The sequence below is a fragment of the Notamacropus eugenii genome, chromosome 4, assembly GCF_028372415.1.
Source record: "Notamacropus eugenii isolate mMacEug1 chromosome 4, mMacEug1.pri_v2, whole genome shotgun sequence".
NCBI classification, from domain to species: domain Eukaryota; kingdom Metazoa; phylum Chordata; class Mammalia; order Diprotodontia; family Macropodidae; genus Notamacropus; species Notamacropus eugenii.
Window position 1 is genome coordinate 237,430,810 of NC_092875.1, and position 26,252 is coordinate 237,457,061.

The 26,252-nt window shown below is 37.5% G+C and overlaps 1 protein-coding gene across 3 annotated transcripts in view; it reads left to right on the forward strand.

The window, feature by feature from the left end:
* L3MBTL4 (L3MBTL histone methyl-lysine binding protein 4) overlaps positions 1-26,252 on the forward strand; it is a 511,255-nt gene that overhangs the window by 251,703 nt on the left and 233,300 nt on the right. For all 3 annotated transcript variants that reach the window (XM_072604270.1, XM_072604272.1, XM_072604271.1), the window contains one exon: positions 25,489-25,588. In XM_072604270.1, the coding sequence (XP_072460371.1) occupies positions 25,489-25,588 (100 nt within the window). The remainder of the gene's footprint in view (positions 1-25,488; positions 25,589-26,252) is intronic.

A 26,252-nucleotide genomic window follows, 5' to 3' on the forward strand; every position in this document is an offset into this window, starting at 1 on the left:
AGAGACTGGAAAGCAGGGCCAGGCTCACATAATTGTGGATAAAAATACACATTGTCCTGGCACAAAACAGTGTGGCTAATTAAATGAACTCTTTGTAGAGCTCATACTCCCTTGTTCTGGTGTTCTCTGTTTCAGAATGACACATAGATCATACTTCTCTTCTCACTCCTTAAACTGTCTTGCTTCTGATCCAGACACTACATTCCTCCTGAATCCTTAGCTGCTGACTGCAGCTTTTGCGTGGCCAATTCGCTAACTCTGACTCTTACCTTGATGGGAATCTAGTAGCCAGGGCTCCTTCTCTGGCCCAGCAGAATTCCACTGAAGTACAATATAGAAGATTCTCTGGTCCATTCTTGGGTTAATTAGGAAGATCATGTTTGTGGGGTCAGTGAACCATATTTTTTTATATATCAATCACTATTAGTTTGTTTTCACTTTCTTACCCCAAAGAATCAACCATTTTTAAAAAAAATCACAGAATGTATCTTTTGCTGAATTTTTTTCCTCTTATTGCTGTATTACTGCAATAGGTAGCATCTTAGCAAAAATTCCCAAGTGATATATTATAGCTAAGATAGATGACCTTTCATCTTTTAGATCTAATCTGTTACATTCACCTGCCCAGAAAAAAAAAGATAGCTGCTCTCTTTAGAAGGGTATCATTAAATACTTAGTCAACTTCCTATATGCTCTTGCTGGGAGTATTTCATATGACTCTTACCTGGCTTTCTTGAACCTGCTTTGTCCCTGGGATTCTTCTTCATATTCTGCTGTTCATATGATTATCCTGTAATACCATTCTCTTCAGTCTTCTGCTCAAACTACTTAAATTATTTTCCTCTTTCATCAAATCTGAACTCCTGGCTAGTTTTCATCTAGATCTTCCATAATCTGGCCCTGCTTTTCTCTATCCATTTTTTCTATACTGTTCCTCAAAAGATCATTCTTACCCTATGGAATTCTGTCTCCAAGCCCATTTCTCTATCCAAATTGTGTCTGTTCTGCAGAGTGAAAGTTGCATAGGGTAGAGGAGAGATATCTGACTTGCTGAAGCCAGCAAAACAGCATAATCAGAACCTGATTAGAATGTAATTGGGAAATAGTTTACAAAATTAATAAAATAGAATATAGCATAGATAATGTTAATTTGTGGTTTTCTAACTCATTGTGCAACATGCAGGGATCATTTCTATTTGAGTTTGACACTGCTGGTATAGAGGAAAAATGACCTTGACTACATTGTAAGCTGCTTGGGGAATCTCAAAACACACATGTAAAGAAGTTGGCTTTGGAAGGCAAACTCTTCATCAGAGACTGTAGTGAGGCAGGAGATAATAGAAGATGATTTTAAAGGAATTTGAGGTGAGGGGAGACTCCTTTTCAGGTTTTCTTGGCAAAGATACTGGTGTGGTTCACCATTTCCTTCTTCATCTCATTTTGCAGATGAGAGAACTGGTGGATATGAATGAGTGACACAGGCCATCATAAGTATCACAGAAGTGATACTTTCCCTTTTATTGCATGACCGACCTAATTTATTTTCCATTCACACATTTGTCTAATGTCATCTTTCTCCTACATAATTTTTCAATTTTTGTAGTAGTAATTTATACTACCTGATCCTACTAGCCATATGCCAGAATAGTTTTGTGGAAAGAATGATGGAATTGACCTCCCAAGGACTTATGTATTTAACCTTATTAGCAGTGGGACCTTGGGCAAGTCACTATCCATTTGAAGTGTCTCCCTCCAAAAAATGTGTATATACTCCTGTTTACTGTGGATGGATGAGTTCTGTGGGTTGTCTATTTAATTATGCTTCATATCCTTTTACTCAGTTCCTGGTTGCCTTGCTAGACAGAAACTTGCTTCTGTGGGATTGGATTTCCCCAGAGGAATCAGAAGTCAAGAAAGGTCAATCATGAATTTTTAGTGATCAGTTCCATCCCTTGCTTCCTTTCATTGGCAGGATAATTGTGAGTTGACTTTCTACTAAAGTTTAAACAACTGCTGCATTATTCCCTAGATCCTTTACTACAATTGTTCTATCTGTGTATATGTGCTTATGGGCCAAGCCTCAATATAGAAAAAACCTTTACGTTGATTCAACTCCATTAAAATCATTGGCTTTGGCTTCCCTTAACGTTCTTGGCAGAGTATTTCAGTTCTGCTATTTCTTTGTGATTTTCTAAACCATCAGAAGACTAAATGTCTCATAAATTAGTTCTAGGGATCTTGGTGTTTGTGAAGTTTATCCCTAGTGCAGGTAACCTCACATTTGCATTGCAGATAGACTGTTTTTCAGGTGAGTTGACATTTCAGGTTGGTACGAGTAGCCTTTAATGTTTACCTGCATTTGGGGAGTGATGATTGGCCCATTCTCTGATAGACTGCATCTCTGTAAGTGGGCCAATTTTCCCTAGTGGGTCTGTAACATCAATATTTAATGATAGCAATGAGTTTTTGTGTGTGGGTTTTATTAACACCGGTTATTTTCTTGGGGGGAGATTGCAGGATCCCTAAGATTCCTGTCAGCAGTTTTTCTTCAGTACTTGCTTTAGGAACTGACTTCTTGTATCTTACCCTGTGAATTCAGGATTCCCACCTACTTGTATTCTAATAGTCATCAAGTGTTTTATTATGCCCAGTTGTGTTTTTGATCATTTTAGATAAAAAGCTTGAATTTGATAAGAAGTTTCTTTCAGAATGTTGTGGCAAATAGTACTCCCTCACTCATGACCCTCAGAAAGCTATCCCAAGTAGTATGTTAGAACCCTCTTCTAAACTATACCTCACTAACCCCCATTGATGACTTATTAGTCATCTAGAAGCAATTCTCAAGTCAAAGGAAGGTGTTGAGGATAATTCCTTTACAAAGCTTCCCTACCCCAAGTTTCTATCCCAACATGCTTTTTTATGCAAATCACAAAAGAAAAAACTGAAAAGGATGGTGATCCACTTCCCTCTTGGCAACAAGTAACAGCCTGCTCTACAGTATACAGTTTACTTAATTTTAAATTCTTCATTATATTTTTCTAAGGAGCTAATCAGGAGGCAGTTTTTGTTTATGGACCCAAATGTCTTTTCTTGCCTTATTTGTTTTATGTTATATTTTTATATTAATCATTTATACTTACTTTTTTTCTATGAAAGCTATCCTGTTATTCAGAACTGATAGAGAAATGCAGCTTAATCAATATATTTAATACTGTAAAATATATTTTATGGAAATGTTAATATGGACAGAGAAGTCACTTAAATTTAAGACCTTTGCCCACATTCATGGAGAAGGATTACAGTACTTTAGACTATCCCCAGGAGACATAGGATGAATGGACAGAAGTCCGATTTGGACCTCCATTCATTTAATCCAACAAACACTGATGAAGTGCTTATTATGCAAATGGGCACTGTGGTAAGCTCAATGTGTGGGAAAACTTTCTACTAATTAGAAGAGTGCCCCAACGTAGAGATCTTTCATTTTGACCTGTATGGTTCCATGTTGGGAATGCTACAGAGGGAATTCATGATTCAGGTTGTTGATGACCTCTGAAGTCTCTTCCAGCTCTATAATTCTAAGGCTCTATGTAATTTACCATGTCACTAAGACCAATAGAATCATTTATTGTCTTAAGTAAAGGCAGTTCTGGATATTTTGCTTTATGTGGGCTTTCTCCATAAGACATGAAAAAGTGTTTATCCTCAAGTGCCAAGGAACCCAGAAGTCTGTTGTAGATACAGGGAGTGTGGCTACAGCTTGAGCAATCTCCAGCCCGCTGTGACTGTAACATCAACACTGGTAAGCTGAACTGTTCCTGAAGCAAACACATTTCACCCTAAACTTGAAAGAAACAGGGAGCTGTTCTCTAAGCTCACATAAGAAGTATAAACCAAGAGAGAGTCAAATATACCCAGAAATATATTTGAGCAGACTTTAGAGGGTTAGTTTCCACTCTTTGGATTTAGTAGTGATGACCCCAGTGGGACATATACAGAAATTCCTGGATCTCTTGGCCGCTGTAGTTTGTGAATGATTTAAAAGTAATCAGTAAAGTAATTTCAGATTTACTTCTCAGATCTTTAAGTGGTGGGAATGGGTAGGGACATTGGTGTATAATTTAGACTCCAGGGAAGAACTTATGTTGGAACTTTATTAAGACTGGGTCTTCAGAAGTGATATTGTGAAACATGAGTAGTATGCATAGGTATGATAGGAAGAAACAAAGTTATTTTTATCATTATCATTATTTTGGGAAAAAAGGAGATACCCATAGCAACAACGACCTCACTATAGCAATTGTTGTTCAGCCATTATCAGTCACGTCTGACTTTTTGTGACCCCATTTGGTGTTTTCTTGGCATAGATCCTGGAGTGGTTTGCCATTTCCTTTTCCAACTCATTCCCTTCCAGCTTGATTTTACTCATATATTTTTTCTTTTTGCTCAATAAAGGGACCATTCCCTGATTACTTGTTAAAGCGGCCTATTCACTGAATGGGTGTCACCTCCCTCTAAGTGAGTACCTGAATAGGCCTTAGGAGAAAAAGGCCAAGGTCTCCCATTGCATTTTGGGCCATCTCCAGTCATCCTGATGAATATCTGGTTACTGGATCCAGATGACTCTGGAGGAGAAAGTGAGGCCCTCCCTCACCCAAAACGAAGTCAAGTGCAAGTCATGTCATCATTTTTCTGATGGTGTGGTCTTCTTAGAAAACGAGGGACAAACACAAAAATAACAACAAAGGAGGTGACTGAGGCAAAGAGGATGAATCGACTTGCCCAGGGTCATAGAGCTAATAAGTGTCTGAGCCCAGGTTTGAACTCAGGAGGGTAAGGCTTCCTGATTTCAGACCCAGTGCTCTCTCCACAGCTGCTCCACTCTGGCAGTAGCCTAAGTTTGCCATACAATTATAAAAGGAGATAATATTTGTAAAGCACTTTACAATTACAAAGCTAGTATGTAAATGCTAGTATTCATATTTTTGCTGTTGTCATTGGCATCCAGCAGGGCAAGGGGGACCACCAGAAACTAGAACACCTGCCTTCAAGTAAGGGAAATAGAACTAGGTAAAATTCCTTGGTTTATACCTTCATATCCCTGAAGAAGCAAGATAAAAGCTTGCTCTCTTATCCCCCATCTTCAGTAGACAAGTAGTATGAACTGAGCTCCCTTCATCTTGGTGTGTTTAAAGGGCTATCACATACAGTTTTACATTTAGTTTTGTTACCCTTCCAGGAACCTTTCAGGAGCCAATTATGCCTCACATTTCAGTAATCACTGATTCAAATTCATGATTGGTCTCTTAAAGCCCCTTTAGTCTCTGAGTCCCTTTGCTAGATGAGGGTGATTGGCTAGTAGATCTAAAACCAATCCATACACAGAATCATGCAGTCTCACAAAGGTAAAAGGAAGCTTGGGAATCGTCAAGTCTAACCCTCTCCTCTTACGCAAGAGACAAGTGAGGCACAGAAGATCGGATAGTTTGGGATTCAGACAGCCATCGTTGGCATCCAGACTTGGTACTCTTTCCATCACACCACACTGTACACTGGATCAGAGATCGCAGAGTGAAGCATTTCTAGCCCCATCTCCATAGAGCAAGAACCAGGGCTTCTAAAATAACGTCCATTGCCAGCCAAAGAAGTTTACATAAGCAAAGCTGACAGGCTGAACAAAGACAGTTTGATGATTAGTTTTCATGTCTGAATGCTATTGCCATTGCAGTGCCTGTTTTGTTTATATATGAGTTAGTTATGGTGCTTACTGAGTAAATGAAATGAGCATTCATGTACAGTGACCAGGAGGTATTTTTTCTAGAGCGCGTAAAAGAGGAACAGATAATAGAACATCCCTAACTTTTGCAAATGGGCATATGGTAGATAAGTAAATGAACAAATAGATAAAATAGGGGAATGAATTAATGAATAAACTAACAGCACAACTGGAATCTAAAGGTTGTGCAGTCGATAATATAGTCAACTTGTAAATACATCATTTGGACTTGCAGGGCTGAATACACTATGCATACTATGAGAATAATGACTTGTTCAATGAGATGCCTTGCCAGTTCTGTAACGGATTGGTCAGCAAACATTCATTGCACTACAATGTGGTAGGTATTGTGTGAGAAGTAATGACACAGATAGAAAATGAAATAACCCTGCTTTCATGGAGTTTACATTCGGTGTAATGTATAGTTGAGACTTTTGTTGTCATTCAATCACTTTCCAGTTGTGTTTGACTTTTTGTGACCCCATTTGGGGTTTTCTTGCAAAAATACTGGAATGGTTTGCCATTTCCTTCTCTAGCTCATTTTATAAATGAGGAAACTGAGGCAAACAAGGTCAAGGAGGCTCACACAGTAAATGTGTCTGAAACCAGATTTGAACTCAGGAAGATGAGTCTTCTTAACTCTAGGCCTGGTGTTTTATCCACTGTGGTACCTAGCTGCCTAAAATTGATAGTGTAGCGAATTTATAAATATAGCAATTGGACTTGCAAAACTGAATATACTGTACATTCTGTGAAAATAATGACTTATTCAATAAAATGCTTTTCAAGTTCTGAACTCAATCATTCAAGAAATGTTGATTGCATCTGCGATTTTCTAGATGTTGTGTGAGAAGATAGGGTCATAGATAGATGAAAAAATTCAACAACTCCTGATCTCAATGAGCTTACATGCTATATCATGTAGAGTTGAGACTACACAAAGAACTAAATGAGTCTTTTTGATGAAAACTACAAGAATGTAAAATTATGGGGTCTTCAATCCAGCTGAGATGGGAAATCTCATTTAAGTTACAAAATAATGGATTTGGATGATAGATTTCCAGTTTAAATCTTGACCTCTAACTGTGATAGAGTCCTTGTGTCATTCAGACCAAAGAGAACTGCTAATTTAAACTGTGCAAGTGGGGATTCTCAGTTGTACTCTATTTCAAAGGAAATTTCATAAGGATTCTTTTGCAATCTGCAGGTTTAAGAGTCCCTAAGTACTCATTGACTTAATAGACAATTACATTGTATTGTTTAAAAAAAAAGAGAGAGAGAAAGTCAGCTATTTTAAAAGTCCCTAATTACAGATTTACATGATAGACTTATCAAGAAAATAATACATTTCAAAATGTACTTACAGTCTTCTCTTAATGATATCACATGCTTTAAGTATTTCTAGTTAAGGCATTTATCCTACATACTCTGTCCTGTGGATCCTGTCTGAGTTGTAAGAGCAAAAGCTAGCTACTTTTCTCTAAAACTTGGCCCTTTTGTTTCAAATATCAGCACAGAGCAGTTGTGAAGGTCCATCATTCATTATGACCAGAAATTTTTTTTATTTCTTGACCTTTTTTATAAATAGTCAAACCAAATGGTCATTGGTCAGTTTAGTTTATAATGCATTATGCAGTCTCTAAACAAGGTAAGCCATGTATACTTTAAAAAAAATCTTATTTTTTCCCCACTTACATGTGAAAACAATTGTAACATTCATTTAAAAAAATTTTTGAATTCCATATTCTCTCCCTTCCTCCCTCACCTTCCTTCCCCATTGATAAGGTAAGCAATTAAATATAGATTATACATTGTAATCATGCAAAACCTATTTCCATCATATATTTGTATGAATTTATAATAAAACTGACATCTAAAACTTATATAGCATCATCAACTAATTACTTCAGAATTTTTAATCCTCTTGCAAATAAGACTCTTGTCCCTGTCCATCCTTTTGTCTCCCTAAAATGCATCTAACTTATTCCTGCATTTCTTTAATTAAACTTGAACATTCATTTTTGTGTCTCCAGCATCACCTCTCACTGTATTTAGATGCAGGTTTTTATTGAAGTCAGTTTGTTGTTGTTGAGGCATTACAGTCAGTTGCATCTGACTCTTTGTAACTCCATACAGGGTTTTCTTGGCAAAATACTGGAGTGGTTTGCCATTTCCTGAGACTAGATTTGAACTCAGGAAGATGAGTCCTCCTGACTCCAGATCTGGTATTCTATTCACTGCTCCACCGAGCTGTCCATCAAAATCAATACAAATATGTTAATGATACGAAACCAATACAGAAATGTAAGTGTTGCAGAATGTACTTAGGAGAAAAATATCAAGTCTTTTGGAGAAAAATGATAGGAATAGTGTTCCACTTCACAGTGGGATCCTTGCCTCAAGTAATAGCACTATATCAATTAATAATCAAATCAAAGCCTAATTGCTACTTCTTCAGATGCTGTTGCCATCTGCTATTAGAGCATTTCTTGGGGGGGGGTGCGAAAGGGGGAGTCCTGCTTTGAAGTGCTTTTGTTCTAGGCTATTTAAGGAACCTTAAAGTTCATTTTCTCTTACTCCCTCATTTTACAGATGAAGAAACTGAGGCTTGAAGGTCTCCAAAGGAGTAACTGGTAGAGTTAGGTTCAGAACCCAAGTCTTATCAGTTCAAATCCAGTGCTTTTTCTGTTACACTTGATTTAACTTGTGAGGTACTTACTACATATATGATCACTCTGAGTACAGGAAAGGCATTGATGATAATAATGAAATTTGGTAGACTTTACTATTCAATAGCGAAGTAAAAAGCCAGATGCTGGACTGGATAGAGTGCCAGGCCTGAAGTCAAATCCAACTTCAGATGCTTACTAGCTATGTGACCCTGGGAAAGTCACTTAACCCCCTTTGCCTCAGTTTCCTCATTTGTAAAATGAGCTGGAGAAGGAAATGGCAAGACACTCCCAATATCTACTTGCTATAGAAAAGACCACACTAATCAATATAAAATCATAAATTTCTATTAGATTTTAGAATTGGAAGGGACCTTGAGGATTATCTACATTTCCCTCTATTACCATTTTTTTTAGCTTATGAGGAAAGGAAAGCATAGAAAAGTTAACTAGTCAGCCCAGGGACACAAAGGTAATTTGAACAAATTTATTACCTTTTCTACACCCGAAGAACATCAATTTATATTCTGTAGTTGCAGACTTTACTCCTCTCTTAAAAAGAGAGACATAGAGTCAGAGCGCAGAAATACACCGAGTCAGAGACAGCCCTAGAGGTCAGGTTAAACAGACATGTTTTCAGTTTTCAGATTGGAGATCAAATGGCAAACAGTAGGAATCTACCTTTCTGGTTGTCATTTATCAAGTACCTCCCCATTATTTAAAGCTTCCTATGCACAATCTAAATCGATCTAAATTCAATCAAACTGGCATTGTTTACCTTTATAAATGAGAAAACAAATGCTTCAGGAGAGTTGTGATTTGACTGAAATCCCACAACTGGTGTCAGGTACTTAAACTCAGGTGTTCTGATTCTAGGCTTAGGTCTCATTCCAGTCCACTATACTGGTTTCCACAGTCTTATCACAAATAATTTTTTAAAATGTTAATGGCTTCTTTAATAGTACATATATTCTTTTAAAGGAGGGGAGGGAAGGAAGCTAGGTGGCACAGTGGATAGAGCACTGGGCTTGGAATCAGGAAGACTTATTTTCATGAGTTCACATGACACTTACTTAACTAAGTGACTCTGGGGACAAGTCACTTAACCTCAGCTCTCATTTATAAAATGGACTGGGGAAGGAATGGCAAAGCACTCTGCTCCAGTATCTTCTGCTAGGAAAACCCCAGATGGGTCAGGAAGGGTCAGTCACAGCTACAATGACTGAACTTAAAACATCCTTTTAAAAAAAGATGGATAAAAACCATGGCATAAATGCATATATTTGATAACTATCACAACTTGCCTTGTAAATCATGCAGCTTGAAGTCTGGGGACTTTACATCATACAGAATGAAGTATCTAATTTTTTTTTAAAAAGTATTGAGTATTCTTCTCAAAGATAAAATAATTAAAGCCAAGATTCACCATAAACTTTTAAACCTAAACTGAAACCAGTACAATTCAGCAGTGTGGATCTAAGTTTCCCCCAGGATTCCCCAGATTCACTTTTAGTTTCTTGTTAAGTAACTAACAATCTAGGGGAATTTTGTAAAATAAAGCAAGTCCTCAAACAGATTTTGATGACCCCTTACGTCCAACCCAGGAGAAGTTGACCCTGGTTTTTCTGCTACTTTGATTACATTGAAGTTGTCCTTTGTGCTACGCAGACTTCCATTTGATAGATTGTAAGCTTCCTGTTTCATTTTGTCTTTGTATCCGCATCACCTTGCATAATACCTGACACGTAGTAGGTACTTAATAAATGCTTGTTGATTTACTAATTAGATAGTAGATTATATAACAGCCAGAAGAAAGGCATCAATTTCCTCAGCTACAAAATGATAATCATAATTATTAGCATGTACCTCCCAGGACTGTTGTGAAGATCAAGCAAGAGAGTTGTAACAATCTTAGCCAAGTGCCTGGAACATTGCAGATTCTTAAGAAATCCTTCCCTCCCTCCCTTCCTTCCTTTCTTTTCCCTTCTTTCCTTGCTTTTCTACCCCCACCCCCAAACCCCAAGCCATAATAATGCATAGTCTTTTGTCATAGGGACTTTATTTTGTCTGGTTGATTTCAGAAACTACAGTTAAAGGACATTGTTGTTATTTACCTTTTGAATAGGCATTTTGGCAGCTAGGGACTGTTCTGTTGTATCTGTTACCAGATAGTTTTCTCTAGGGCAACAGTCACACTTTAAACTCCCTGAAGGAGTTGTTTCATGTATTCTCTCTCCTTGCCTTGGTCCTGGAGTCCAGATTAATTAAAAGGCTAAGGGATGAGTAAGCAGTACACAGATCTTGGAGGGAAGGTAACTAGTTTCATCTATCACACATAACCACCTATTATAACTAGCACTATGGAGAGTTTTCTTACTGTAAATGTACCATCTGTTGCCAACTCATTTCCAGGCAATTAAAGAAAGGAGTATCATTAGGTGCAGAGATAGGGTTAAAGCTAAGGCCATGGGGAAAAAAATATAATTGGAATGGAAAAAAGGAATTTATCATGTAATTGAGTTCTGTAGAGTATTTTCTGTTAGAAATGACTAGATATCTACTTCACTACTGTTTTCAGCTATGCATATCATGCTTTACTTGTGGTTTGGTTTGAAAAAAGATGTTTTGGGTTAGACACAATATGGCTGATCCCTTTTGTTCTCTTTTCTTTTGATTTCTTTAAACAAAAAATATGTTCTGTCTCTACTTCAATCATTTCTAGTTGGAAAGAGGGGAGGTTGTTTCCATTGCATTTCAGATTGAATTGTCCCTTGTAACAAAGATAGGCAACTAAGCAAAAGTTACTGTTCTGACTGCATCTGACAGTGTACATAACACTCTGCCCAGATATTCCCCCACCAACCTTCATTAGTCTATGAGGAAGTCAGAATTCACCTTCCTTTTAAGGATCTTTTAATATTACAAATTTATAATCTTTTAATATTTGCAAAATGCTTAGCACAGTGCTTTACAAGTGTTAAAATATTGCATTGTTGTAGCGATGTTTTTTTAGGTCTGTTTTTTTCACTCTGCATCAGTCAGTTTATAGCTATTTGTGTATACTTATATATGAACATACTATCTTCCTCAACTGAATATACGTTCCCTGAGGGCATGTACACTTCCATTTTTGTCTCTGTGTATCCAGTTTCTAGCATAGTGCTTTGTACCTAGTACCTCTTAATAAATTTTTGTTCCTCATTTGTCATTTCTTACTACACAGTAATATTCCATTATGTCTATATGCCAGTTTTTTTTCTTTTGATCCCTAAATACTGAATTTTCACTTTGTTTCCCATTCTTTGCTACAACAAAGAGTTCTGCTTTGAGTATTTTGATATATATTGGACATTTGTTTCTATATTGGACATCCTTGGACCGCCACTACTTTCTTCATGAAAAAATTCACTGTTTTGGATTCATTTTTATGCAATTGGAAGGATGTTGTTATAGTTGCCCTGAACTGGGACGTTACTGGTGATGCAGACTTGATATGTATTAGCTGAATGTTGAGAATGTACTGTTGTTCAAATTGTGTTGGGAGGGTTATGCATATCTTGGTTATGAGAGCAGGTGAAGAACTCTTTATCAATAGGAAGCCAGTTTGATTTTCATTCATCAGACTATGTTTCACATATTGGTAAAAACACAAAAATATAACTTCCTTTAGAATGAGGGGAAAAATCATCCAAGCTCATCACGGAAGAGGATAAAACATGACCTGATCGTGAAGCACTCCGAAGTTCATATCTCTTCCTGAAGTCCATGAAAGAAAGATGAGGGGACAGGAAGCTGTTGATTTTTTGCTTCAATCAATTAATAAGAATTTTTAAAGTGCCTACTATGTACTATATACACGGTACTAGATAGTAAGGTTGCAAATACAAATGCAAAGTAGTTCTTACTCTTGCAACAAGAACTGAGAACAGGTAGGATGGCTCAGCCAACTACATTTGGATATCCTGAAGCACTAAGTGTGGATTGGAAGTCACAATGGCAGTGACAGAAGTTTCTGACCAATACAGGCTGTTTTAGTATGAACTGGACTATGTATATCTGAAAGAAAAACCAGATAGTTTGTTTTGAGAATGGGGTTAAAAAGCTAATAGCATTTGCTTTGAACATAGTAACTTATGTGTAGCTCAAAAAATAATTGCGTCATATAATGTGTCTTGTGAGTTAGTTACGTATGTTCACACCACTTGAAAGAGCTTTAGAATTGGTGTCTGGGGACCTGAGTTCAATTGTCAGATTTATCCTCTTATCACTGGGTGACTTTGGACAAGTCACTTTGGATTACAAATGGAAATGCAAATGCTGGACCTTAGTTTCTTCACGTATTAAATGAAGGGGATCAACTAATTACTATTTAGGGCCTCTTCCAGATGTAGGTCTAGGACCCACCCTGTGGTATCTTAATCATGTGATAGCTGAAACTTGTATAATAAGGCTTTGTTTTATCTTAGGACCTTTCTCCTAGCAAAGCCATCTCTTGGGGATGTTGTGGAAGGAGATGGAGGTCAGGTGAGCTTTAACTCTTAAGATTATATAATGCTGTTTGTAAGCTTGGACCTATTTTTATTTTTCAAACCATAGCCAAATTTATTTGTTTTCTTTTACAAAGCATGAGGAAACATTGGTTTCATTGTTTTTGAAAATTGTAAGCTAGTGGCATAGTACATAGAGTGCCAGACCTGGAGTCAGGAAGATTTATCTTTCTGAGTTCAAATTCAACCTCAAACACTAGCTGTGTGACCCTGGGCAAGTCACTAAACTCTGTTTGCCTCAGTTTCCTCATCTGTAAAAAGAACTGGAGAAGGAAATGGAAAACCACTCCAATATCCTTACCAAGAAAACCTCAAATAGGGTCTCAAAGAAATGGCTACAACTGAAATGAATGAATAGTAACACCATGTTTTCTCTGCCCCTCAGTCATTCCCCAGATAAAACAACATAGTAAAATCTTAGCCTCACACAAATCTGATTTGCCCTAGCATAGAGTCAGCCTGTACCCAGTGTGTATGCAACTCTTTGTTAGGATGTTTCAGATATTTGAGTCTCAGGCATTCCAGATTCTGTCTAACAGATACCTGCCTCTGCTATGTCATTCTTTCTTAGCTGGAAGGCTCTCTTCCTCCTAAACTGTTTTGTGTTAATGGAGTTCATCTTTCTGCTTCCCCACAATAACATTGGTGCCAGGTATGTTTAAAGAACTTTCAGAACAACTTTACCATTGATCCCCTCTTTGCTTTGTGTTTTCTTTTTGCTCTTTACCTAATTTTCATTAACCTTGTACAACCTTAGGTCATTTTCATCTAATCTCTTTATGTGGTTCTCCTACTGACTCCCCTTTTGTGTTTCACCATTGATTAGGTGAGTAACCATTTTTCTGTTTCATTCCCAGCTGTCACAAAGGTTGTAGCTTGGCACCTAAGGGACCATGAGCCTCTTCCTCCTTAAGACACTGCCAAGGCTGTGTTTTCCTACTTCACGACTTTTCTAATTTAGTGGTTTATCTATAGCATTTCATAAATGGAGCATTTGTGTTATTTAGGGAACTGATTTCTTGAATTCTTCAGATGATGTATCCATTTCATAAAGTTCTTTCTTCCCCCCTTTTTCATGTGATTCCACAACACTTTGAACTCTTGGAATGAAACAACTTTTGGATTTTATTATGGAATTTTGTAGAACTCATTAATCTAGTACAATATGTATTAAGCCCAATTTTTGGAGAAACTATGTTGATTATTAACCAATAAGTTTGGTTTGAAAGATGTTTATTTGCTTTCCTCCAAAGTTAAAGGCAACTATTTTATTAAATTTTCTAAATAACCTACTATCTATCTAAATTTCCCAAAGAAAAAAGTTCCAAACCCAAAGGCAGAACACCCACAATATGCCTGACTCATTGAAAACAAAACATAGGTGGGTTTTAATTGTTTGGAAATTTTAAATTAGGTGAATAAATCATTTCTGGGGACAAAAACAAATGGGGGAGTGACATTTTATAATTCTAAGTCTGTAGATGTCTCTGTAGTCTATGACCTTTAAGTATATTTAAATTTTTTTTCACTCAAAGCTAGTGTAATTATTTGATAAAATGGCATTGAGAGCTTAATGTCACCTCTGCTGATACTGCTACCCAACGCTAATATTATTTTCTCTGCAGAAAAATTTGCTAATAGAATCAAGCCAAATTGAATACTTTGCTAGTGGTGGGAAATTAGCATTGACATAATTGCAATCATCCTTCTTTCTCCTCTCCTATTTCTTGTCACTGGCCAATTTTTATCTGGAACTTTTAACAAAAGAGATCTTCTTGCATCAGATCCATTAAGGTTCTTCATTTGATTCAATCAATGTCAGTTTTCTCATTTTGCATCGGATCAGATGATTTCAGCAGCAAAACAAAGGAAGGAACTCTTCCATCCTCCAAGGAGGGCAGAGAGCAGGCAGGAATAATTGAGAGATGGCCTCAGCTGCTAACCCAGTCTGGAGATCATAATAAACTCCATTTACCTCTGTCAGGGTTGCCACCTCTGGTCAATTCTGAATAAGATGAGGGCACATTTCCTCAGTCATTTTCTGGGGACAAAGAAATCACCTATGTATTGAGTCTACACTGGCGTATAAGGATTTCTCATACTCATACATTATGTACCATGGCTTTCTATGACCTGAAGGGCTGGTACATTTTGTGCTTCTCTCTGCCTTTCAGACTAATATTGCTTACTTCCAGAAAGGGCACATCAAATAACAGTGTCATGTACGCTCCTTGATTTGATGTTCTTGGTTGCTTGGAGAGGTAGTGAACCATATGTCCTGCTTAGAATTGCAGCCATGGATTAATGTTGACATTAATATTATGCTTTTTTCATTATTCAAAAAATTTAGACTTTTCAAGGGTATCTCTCTTTACTCTTTGTTCTTTACTCTCGTCAACGAAACTTTGATGAAAAATTCAATCATGCTTTAGTAAGCACTTCACAGATTTATTCCTAGGATTTAGAACCAAAAGGAGCATTTGGCGATCCCCCTTATTTTACTATGGAGGAAACAGAGGCCCAAAGAGATGAAGAGATGTAGTTAAGATCGTATAGCTAGCAAAGGGCAAAGCCATATGGCTTAGCATTAAAGTTACCTTTATTTATGATAGTTTTTCCTAGTGACACACACAGGAAGGGTAAAAAAAATCAAGGAAGGAAAAATGGAAGAAAAACATTTTCAAGAAGAAAATATTTTCATGAAAAAGAATAAAATAAAATATTTGTTATTCTACAATGACATCTGGTTCCTGTACGTAAATAATTTTTTTCAACTGCTACCTTGCTACTTACAAAGTCCAAGTCTGTTGCTTACATATGGCATGGAAGGTGCTCTGAGTTCTGAAAGACTGTGCCAACTTAACTTTGGGTTCAGCAGGTTCTGTCGTTCAGTTATATCAGCCCTGTCTGACTCTTCATGAGCCAATTTGGGGTTTTCTTGGCACAGATACTAGAGTGGTATGCCATTTTCTTCTCCAGCTCATTTTACAGATGAAGAAACTAAGGCAAAGACAGTGAAGTGACTTGCCTAGGCTCTCACAGCTAGGAAGTGTCTGTAGCCAGATTTAAACTCAGGAAGATGATTCTTCCTGATTTCAGGACCAACATTCTCTATCCTTTTTACCACCTAACTGCCCCGGGTATTACCATGATAGAAATGCAATTCAACAAGTGTTTAATAAGTACCAGTTCTAGGCACTAAGGAAGAAAAGACAAAAACCAGACAGTCCCTGCCTTCAAGGAATGTGGCATTGTCAGTAGAGGGCTGGCCTTGGAGTCAGGAGGACATAAATCCCAACCCTGCCCCAGATATTTACTGCTGTGATGGTTTCCATTGGACTAGATGACCTCTGAGGTTACTTTCTGCCCCAAATCTATGATCCTGCTGGGGACTGAGCATGCGGGGGAGGGGGAGACGATGACATGGGTGCAGAGAAGTAAATATAAAGTAATAGCAACATAATTAGGGGAGGGAGGGCAGCTAGGGGGCACCGTACTGCCCAGAGTGAGGAGTCTAGAGTCAGGAAGACATCTTCCTGAGTGCAAATTGGGAAAGGAAAAGAAAGGAAGAAAGGATTTTTAAGTATCTACTATGTGCCAGTCACAGTGCTAAGATCTTTACAAATATTATCTTGTTATCAACAATCAACAAGACGAGTTCAAATCTGGCTTCAGACACTGACCCTGAGCAAGTCACTTAACCCAGTGTACTTTAGTTTTCTCATCTGTAAAATGATCTGGAGAAGAAAATGCCAAACCACTCCAATATCTTTGCCAAAAAAACTTCAAATGGTCTTGGGGAGAGTTGGAGATACTGAAAAGTGACCAACAACAATGTAGAAAAAGAGAGATTCACAACTGGAGGGGACATCCAGATGGCCTTCTGTGAGAGATAGTATCTGAGCTGTGCTTTGAAGCACACAGCAAACTAGGGATTCTAGGAGGCAGACATGAGGAGGGACGCCTGCTAGAGATGGATGAAAGCATGAAAAAAAGGCATAGGGATGAAGATGAAATATTTTATATGGGAAAGAGCAATTACGTAGAGTCACATAGGGAACACGATGGGAAAAGACAGCCTGAATCCATATTGTGAGGGACTTTAAATGCCAAGCAGAGAAATTTGTGTTTTATCTAGAGCAGTGGTTCTTACCTTCTTTATGTTGCAGATTCCTTTGGCAGTCTGGTGAAATCTATGGAACCCTTCCCAGAAGAACATTTGCACATGCATAAATTAAGATCTATAAGGTTACAAAGGAAACCAATTATGTTGAAATATAGTTTTGAACATTTTATTTAAAAGAGAAGTTCACAGAACCCAGGTTAAGAATCCACAGTTCTAGAGGAAATAGAGACCCTCTCAAGTTTCTTCAGGAGTAACATATTCAGACTTGCTCTTTAACAATATAAGTTTGTAGGAGAACAAGGAATAGTTCACTTGTCAGATCTATGGAAAAGGGAAGAATTTATGACCAAACATGAGATAGAGAACGTGAAAGGCAAAATGAATAATTTTGATTATATTAAATTAAATGTTTTTTGCACAAATAAAACCAATGAAACCAAGATTAGGAGGAAAGCAGAAATTTGGGAAATAATTTTTACAGCCAGTGTTTCGGATAAAGGCCTCTTTTCTCAAATATGTAGAGAAGCACATCAAATTTATAAGAATACAAGTCATTTGTGGTTCCTCCCCAAACGTTCTAATTCTTCTTTAAAATATGGCAAATGTGAAAATGTTTTTTATATGAATGTATATGTAGAGCCTGAATCAGATTGTATGCCATCTTGGGGAGGTGGAGAAAATTTAGAACTCAAAATCTTATGGAAATGAGTGGTAAAAACTAAAATTAATATCTTAGGTAGATTCTCTATGAACATTAATAGACTGAAGTATTATATAGCATATTTGGGTTTCAGATGATATGTATTCAGAGAAATCCATTCAAATAAAATCATGGTCATATTCCTCTCTGGAAAAAAAAAGAATACAAGTCATTCTCCAGTTGATAAATGGTAAAGGATATGAACAGGCAGTTTTCAGATGATGAAATTAAAGCTATCAATAGTCATATGAAAAAATGCTCTAAATCACTATTGATTAAAAAATGCAAATCAGGACAATTCTGAGGTATCACATCATACCTATCAGATTAGCTAATATGAAAGAAAGGGAAAATGATAAATGTTGGAGAAGATATCAGAAAATTGGGATACTAATGCATTGTTGGTAGAGTTATGAACTGATCCAACCATTCTGGAGAGCAGTATGTAACTATGCTCAAAGGGCTATAAAACTTTGCATACCCTTTGACTAACCAATACCACTAGTAGGTTTATAGCCCAAAGGGATCATAAAAAAGGGAAAAGGACCCACATGTTCAGAAATATTTATAGCAGCTCTTTTTGTGGTGGCCAGGAATTGGAAATCAAGGGGATGTCCATCAACTGGGGAATGGCTGAGCAAGTTGTGGCATATGAATGTAATGAAATACTTTTGTGCTATAAGAAATGATGAGCAGACAAATTTTAGAAAAAATCTGGAAGGACTTACATGAACCAAACCAGGAGAACATTGTACACAGTAAGAGCAACATTGTGCGATGATCAGCTGTGATAGACTTAGCTCTCCTCAGCAATGTATTTACTCCAGACAATTCCAAAGGACGCATGATGGAAAATGCTAACTACATCCAGAGAAAGAACTATGGAGTCCGAATGCAGATTGAAGCATGTTATTTTCACATTTTAAAAATTTTTTTGTTTTTTCTTATGGTTTTTCCTTTTGTTCTGATTCTTCTTTCATATGACTTGCGGAAATGTGTTTAACATGATTATACATATATAACCTATATGAGATTGCTTGATGTCTTGGGGAAAAGGGAGGGAGAAGAATTTAGAACTCAGAATCTTAAAAAAATGATTGTCGAAAACTGTCTTTATATGTAATTAGAAAACATTAAAATACTGTTAAATATAAGAAAAAGAAATATAAGTTTGTCAGCTGTAGTGAGGAAAGATTATAGAGGAGACGTAATAGAGGAAGGGAAAATAAGTACAGGAAACTACTGTAATAATTTAGAAGAATGGTAATGAGAGCTTTGTGCTGGAGAGAAAAGAGAAGTATATGAGAGATTTTATGGAGGTAGAATTGATAGAATTTGGCAATTAATTGGTTCTATGGATTGGGGACGAGGGTAGAATGGAGGATTATTGATTGTGACTGAAGATAGTCGTTAATTGAACATAAAGAGAAAACTTAGGGAAAGGAATGGGTTTGGTGGCTTTGAATGGAATCTGAGAAAAAGATTATCTCTGTTTTTTAAGGACCAGCCTAGCTAGGCATGCAAAAAAAAAAATTACTAATGGTCTGACCACTTGGTGATAAATTCTTAGGCTGTGAGGTACCATCAAAGAAAGAAAGAGACAAAATGGTACTTAGTCCTCTGGATTCCTCTTCCACTTCTTCAGTAACTGTGATAGATTAGTGGAAAAGGGGGTCGAGTATTCTTAGAATGACATAGTTTTCAGATAATTTATAAATATTTACTTAAACTCCTATGTCATGATTCCGTTGTTTTGGTTGTGTCTGACTCTGTCCCCATTAGGGGTTATTTTGGCAAAGGTACTGAAGTGTTTGCTGTTTCCTTCTCCAGTACTTTTTACAGATGAGGAAACTGAGGTAAACAGGATTAAATGACTTGACCAGAGTCACACAACTAGTAAGTGTCTGAAGCTCCATTTGAACTCAGGTTTTCCTGACTGCAGGCCCAGAGCTCTGTTCACTTCACCACATAGCTGCCCTCCTGTGACCAGTGGGTGAATGTAATCTTGAGGGAGATAACTTGTATCAAACTTGACCTCATTCTAAATAAAAACATACGAAAGAGAAAGGTTACAGCTGATAGTGGCTCAGTTAGAATGACAATAAAGGAATTGTTGGAGTTGTTTTTTTTTTAATGTATGTTCAGTGACAACCTCATTTCATGACAACCTCATCGTGTATTTTAAGGCCAAAGGTAAGTATTTGTGGGACAGTGGCTAAAGCGCAAAGCCTGGCGTCAGGAAGGGTTATCTTCCCAAGTAAAAATCTGACCTCAGGCACTTACTAGCTGTGTGACCTTTAACCCTGTTTGCCTTAGTTTCCTCAACTGTAAAATGGGCTGATGGAAAATATGGAAAAACTGCTCCATTATCTTTGCTAAGAAAACCCCAAATGGGTTCACAAAGAATGTGATAGGACTGAAAAAAGACTCACTAACATGACTACATGCCAGACACTTTGCTAAGCACTGGGGGACACACACACACGCACGCACACATACACATGCATACACACAAAACAGAAAGGGGAGACATCATATAAATAAGTAGGAACATACAAGATACATAGAGAGCATATGAAAAGTAATCTCAGAAGAAAAAATGCTAGAAGCTAGGAGCAAGGAGAGGACTGAGAAAGTGTAAAAGCTGAGTATTGCAGGAATACATGGAAACCAAGAGGCAGAAGAAGTGACACTATAAAACAATCCAGGCATTCATGACTGCCAGCACAAAGGTATATAGACGGAAGATGGAATGTCATTCTGTTTTTATTCTCCAATGCGCAGAGGTGGATAAAGTTATAAACACTCTTCACATTATCAAGGAGAGCACTTTATTTTTGATCATGGTTGTAATTGAAGCCACTGTAGTTTTATTGAGTAGTTGTTGACAAGGTCAGATCTGTGCTGTAGGAAAATCACTTTGACAGTTGAGTGGAGGATGAATTGGAAGAGAGAGAGGAGAGATTTAAGGCAGAGGGAAAAATTAGAAGTCTATTTTAATAGTCCAAGCAAGAGGTGATGAGGGCATGAGGTGATTCAGGATGTTGGCTATGCAAGTGGAGAGAAAACGACCTATATGAGAGATGTTGTGAAGGTAGAAATGACAAGATTTAGGAATACTGGAAATGTGAGGGTGAAGAGTCAGGTATGACATTGATATTGTGAGCTTGGATGACTAAAGGATGGTAGCTCCTTTGACTGAAATATGGAAGTTGGGAAGAGGGGAAGGATAATGAGTTCTATCTTGGGTATGTTGAGTTTGAGACAGCCAAAAGACAGGCTGTAGTTCAAGGAAGCTACAGGCTGAGTCTGGAGACCTGAGAATCATCAACAAAGACAGGATTTGTGAACCATGAAAGATGGTGAGCTTACCCAGTGAGATGGTGTAGAGGGATAACTGAAAACGGCTCCGTGAGATGGTGTAGAGGGATAACTGAAAACAGCTCCGTGAGATGGTGTAGAGGGATAACTGAAAACGGCTCAGTGAGATGGGGTAGAGGGATAACTGAAAACGGCTCAGTGAGATGGTGTAGAGGGATAACTGAAAACGGCTCCGACAGAACCTGGGGCAACTTTGGTTAATGTGTGTGACATGGAGGGAGATCCAGTAGAAGGAGATGGAGAAGTGGTTAGAAGAGAACCAGGAGAAAGCAGGAGAATTTATCCAAGAAGAAGCGATCAACAGGATCAGATATTACAGAAAGGTTAAGGAGGATTGGAGTTTGAGAAAAGACCATTTAGATTTGGTAATTGAGGTCCCTGATGAGGGAGCTTTGAAAGAGGTCAGGAGCAAGACTGCAGAGAAAGAGGAAGCTTAGTGTAGACTACTCTCTCAAGGAGGTTAGCCACCAAGGGGAGGAAAAGATACAGGATTGATTGCTAGCCAGGTTGCTAGGATCAAACAAGAGTATTTTGAAGATCAGGGAGACATACATGTGTTTATAGGAAGCAAAGGAGTAGCCAATAGATAAGGAAAGATTGAAAATATTACAGAAAGTGAGAATGATCCTGGGGGCAATCTGCTGACATGATGGGAAAGGATGAGATCAAGAATGTATGTAGATCAGTTGGCCTTTGGCAAGGAGAAGGCCTGCCTCAAAAGAACGTAAAAATTGTCTCATCCAGAAAATGTTTGAATTTCTTCCCAGTTGGAGAGGGATGGAAGCCAAAGGCAGCACCAGTTTAGAGTATAAACTCATTTGTAAAATCATACAGAGAAAAATAGGAGATTATGAAGAATATCTTCTCATAAAGCAGCAAGTATGGAAGGAAATGAAAGAAAAAACCTTTTTTTTTTCTTTTTACCAAACTCATTATTTATTTATGTTTGGCATTCCTTTAAAAAAATTTTTTTTTAATTCCAAATTCTCTTCCTTCCTCCAGCCCCTCCCCTCCACTAACAAGGCAAACAATATGATATCAGTTATACTTGTGAAATCGTGCAAAACACTTCCATATTATCATTGTTGCAAAACAGACAAACAACAAGCAAAAAGTTATACTTTGATCTGCACCCAGAGTTCATCAGTTCTCTCTCTGGAGGTGGATAGCATTTTTCATTGTGAGCCCTTTGGAATTGTCTTGGATCGTTGCATTGATCAGAGTAGCTAAGTCTTTCACAGTTTTGCTGTTACTGTGTACAGTATTTTCCTATATGTGTGTGTGTGTGTGTGTGTATGTGTGTGTATATAGATGTGTGTATATATATATATATATATATATATATTTCACACGCACACACACACGCACATGTTTCCCAATATTGGTGTTACTGTGTACAATGTTGTCCTAATTCTGCTTACTTCCCTTTTCATTGATTCATGTGAGTCTTCTCAGGTTATTCTGATGTCATTCCCTTCATCATTTCTTACAGCACAGTAATATTCCATCACAATCATATAACACAACTTGTTCAGCCAGCCTTCGATTGATGGACATCCTCTTCGGTTTCTAATTCTTTGCCATCACAAAAAGAACTGCTATAATTATCTTTTGTACATACAGGTCCTAGGAAAAACATGTTTAAAGAAAACTTGGCAGCAGACTCAAACTCTGTCCTCCTCTCCACTTGCACCTCCACCACCTGACATGGGCCTTGCCATCTTTTGTCTAGACTATTGCAATAGGCTCTTAATGAATCTCTCTGAATCTTTTTTCACATATAGTTAGGCCAATACAATAAATATGACAATTCAACCTAAATTAATTTATATATTCAATGCCATTCCAATTAAATAGCCTACTTAATTAACAGATTGGCTCTTACTGAGGTTAATCCATGAAAAGGATAAAGTAAATATATTCTTTTCTCAAATTCAATTTACTTGCTTATTTGTTCATTTATTTATTTTAAGATTGTCGGTCACCCTCTCTTGCCTATGTTGAACAAGCAGTGACTTCACACTAGCCCGCTAACACTGATTAGCATGAGAGCTTGACCTGCTACATATCTGACTTAGGCAAGTTCTCCCCTCCTTAGGAAACCTGGTGGCCCTCTGCTCCTGCGGTTCACCATATTGGTACTGAACTTAGTGAGAATACTGTCATCTAAGCCCACTGTAGCTCAGGACTCTTTTGTTTTTAAATATTTGTTTTTAGTTTTCAACATTCACTTCTGTAAGATTTTGACTTCTAAATTTTCTCCTCTTCCCTCTGCTCATCTTTTACCAAGACGACATGCAGTCTGATATAGGCTATACATGTACAATCATATTAAACATTTCCAGATTACTCACGTTGTAAAGAAGAATTAGAACCAAAGGAAAACCATGAGAAAGAAGAAACACACAGAGAGAGAGAGAGAGAGAGAGAGAGAGAGAGAGAGAGAGAGAGAGAGAGAGAGAGAGAATAGTATGCTTCAATTTGCATTCAGATTCCATAGTTTTGTCCCTGGATGTGGATAGCATTTTCCATCATGAGTCTTTTCAAATTGTCTTAGATCCTTGTATTGCTGAGAAGAGTTAAGTGTATCAAAGTTGCTATTACTGTGTACTGTGTTCTCCTGGTTCTGCTCACTTCATTCAGCATTAGTTCATGTAAGTCTTTCCAGATTTTTCTGAAGTCCATCTGCTCATCATTTCTTACAGTACAATAGTATTCCATTACATACATTTGCTACAACTTGTTCAGCCATTCCCCAGTTGATAAGTGTCCCCTCAGTTTTCAATTCTTGGCCATTACAAAAAGAGTTGCTACAGGTGTTTTTGTACATGTGAATTCCTTTCCCTTTTTTTATGATCTCTTTGGGAGAAAGACCTGGAAGTGGTATTGGTGAGTCAAAGGGTATGCACGGTTTTATAGCCCTTTGGGCATATATCCAAATTTTTTTCCAGAATGATTGGATCAGTTCACAACTCCACCAAAATGCATTAGTGTTCCAATTTTCCCATATCTCCAACATTTATCATTTTCCTCTTTGTCATATTAGCCAATCAGGTATGATATGATATTTCAAGAGTTGTTTTACTTTACGTTTCTCTTGTCAGTAGTGACTTAGAGCATTTTTTTCATGTGGCTATGTAACTCAGAACTCTTGAGCTCAAGATTCACCAGCCTTAGCCTCTCAGGTAGCAGAGATTACAGGCATGAACTAACAGTTTAGGCCTATTGTGTTATGTATTTCAGTCCAATTCAATGCACCTTAGTAGCACTTATTGTACGAAAGGTACTGTGCTTAGTTAACTATACAAAGGTAAGAACAGAATGGTTCCTGACCTTTAGAATAGCCTCATTCTGTTGTGGTGTGGATGCTCTGACATGTACTCAGACGAATTACAAAGTAGCTAATAATATGAATAAATAAACAACACAATAAAATTCTTTCAGAATATTTAAGGTTTGAGAGAACACTGTCAACTAGAGGGATCTGAGAAGGCTACCTAGAGGAGGTGATGCCTGAGCTAAATTTTGAAGGAAGATAAAAACTCTTGAAAGCTGTGTGTGAGGAGCAGGTAGCTCATTTAAGGTATGGAAAGTGGCCTGCTCACATGTAGTCTAGGCTGGCAGGATGTAGGATGAATGAAACTGAATAATTTGGTATAAAATGCAGAAAAGGTAGATTGAAGCCAGACTGTATAGTCCTTAAATGCCAGGATGACATGTTTGTAGTTTATCCTATAGGCTAAGAGTTGCCTGAATCTAGTTCTCTTTTTGTTTTTTTTTTACATTGTTTGACTTTTATGTTTTTAAATACAATAAAACTTTATTTTCAAAATGTAGAAACCATTCTTAGCTTGTGGGCTATACCAAAACAGAGGCTGGATTTGGACTTCTGGGTCTGTGGCAGTGGTGAGCCACCATTTGTGTAGGAGAATGATGGTGGCCTTATCTGTGACTTACGAAGATGATTTGGGCAGTTTTATGAAGGATGACTTTATGTATTTCATTAGTGCTTATTATTCAGTTATTGGTGGGTCCTCCAGCTGAGTGTGTGGGGGTCTTGTCTTTTCGACTGTATAACCCTTTAGGGCAGAGATCAATCCAGTCATTCTGTATGTACTGTAACATATGCAAGTCAGTCCTTAATAAGAGCTTTCTGATGGTGATGATGGTGATATACATTTTACAGAAGATAAAATTTAAGTTGCTGATGTCATTTGCCTAGTCTAGTCTTTCTTTACTCATAGTTTATTTTTTAAAACATACATGCATTTTTTTTTTACTTTTCAAAGGAGAAAAAGATGAGAAAACTCCAGGCCAAGCTGTTTGTCCCACTCCAGGTTGCCGAGGAATAGGCCATATCAGAGGTCCAAGCTACGCGGGACATCACAGGTACCATTTAAAAAAAAAGAATTTTGACCAAGTTTAGTTTTAGCTTCATTCATGCATACAGATTTAAGACTGACTCTTGTTTAAGATAAATTTATAAAGGTCAAAAGTAATCATATATCAGTTATGTTTGATCTCCCTGGTCTTCACCAAACCTTGTACTCCCATGGAAAACATCCAACTGCTTACATAAGAATCTTTGTGCTTCTCATACCAACTTACACAGCTGGTCTTCCTTCTGTTTCTCTCTCCTCCCCATAGCCTCCTAGAAGTCCCTGTCCTTCCTCTGATTTTTTTTTTCCTTGGGCCTTTATCCTTTCCAGTATTTCACATAGCTCTCTGCCCTTTAACTATTTCCTGAAAGGCCTCCTACTCACCGGACTATGTTCACAGCCCGTTGTTCTGCCTTCAGATCCTCCTGCTTCAATATCACTGTGTCTCTTCCGGGAGAATCCACAAAGCTTTATTGCCCTCTGTACCCCTTATTTCTGTTTCCATTTCTGTCTGTCTCTCAGGTATGTGGATGGTAATAGGAGATTTGCTGGTAAAGAATCAATCACAAAATATTTCCACTCTCAGTTTTCCAGAAGAATAAAACACGAAAATGAATATGCAAATTAATGAACCAATTCCAATCCCCCTCTTTCTTTCTTCTCCTGGGAATTCT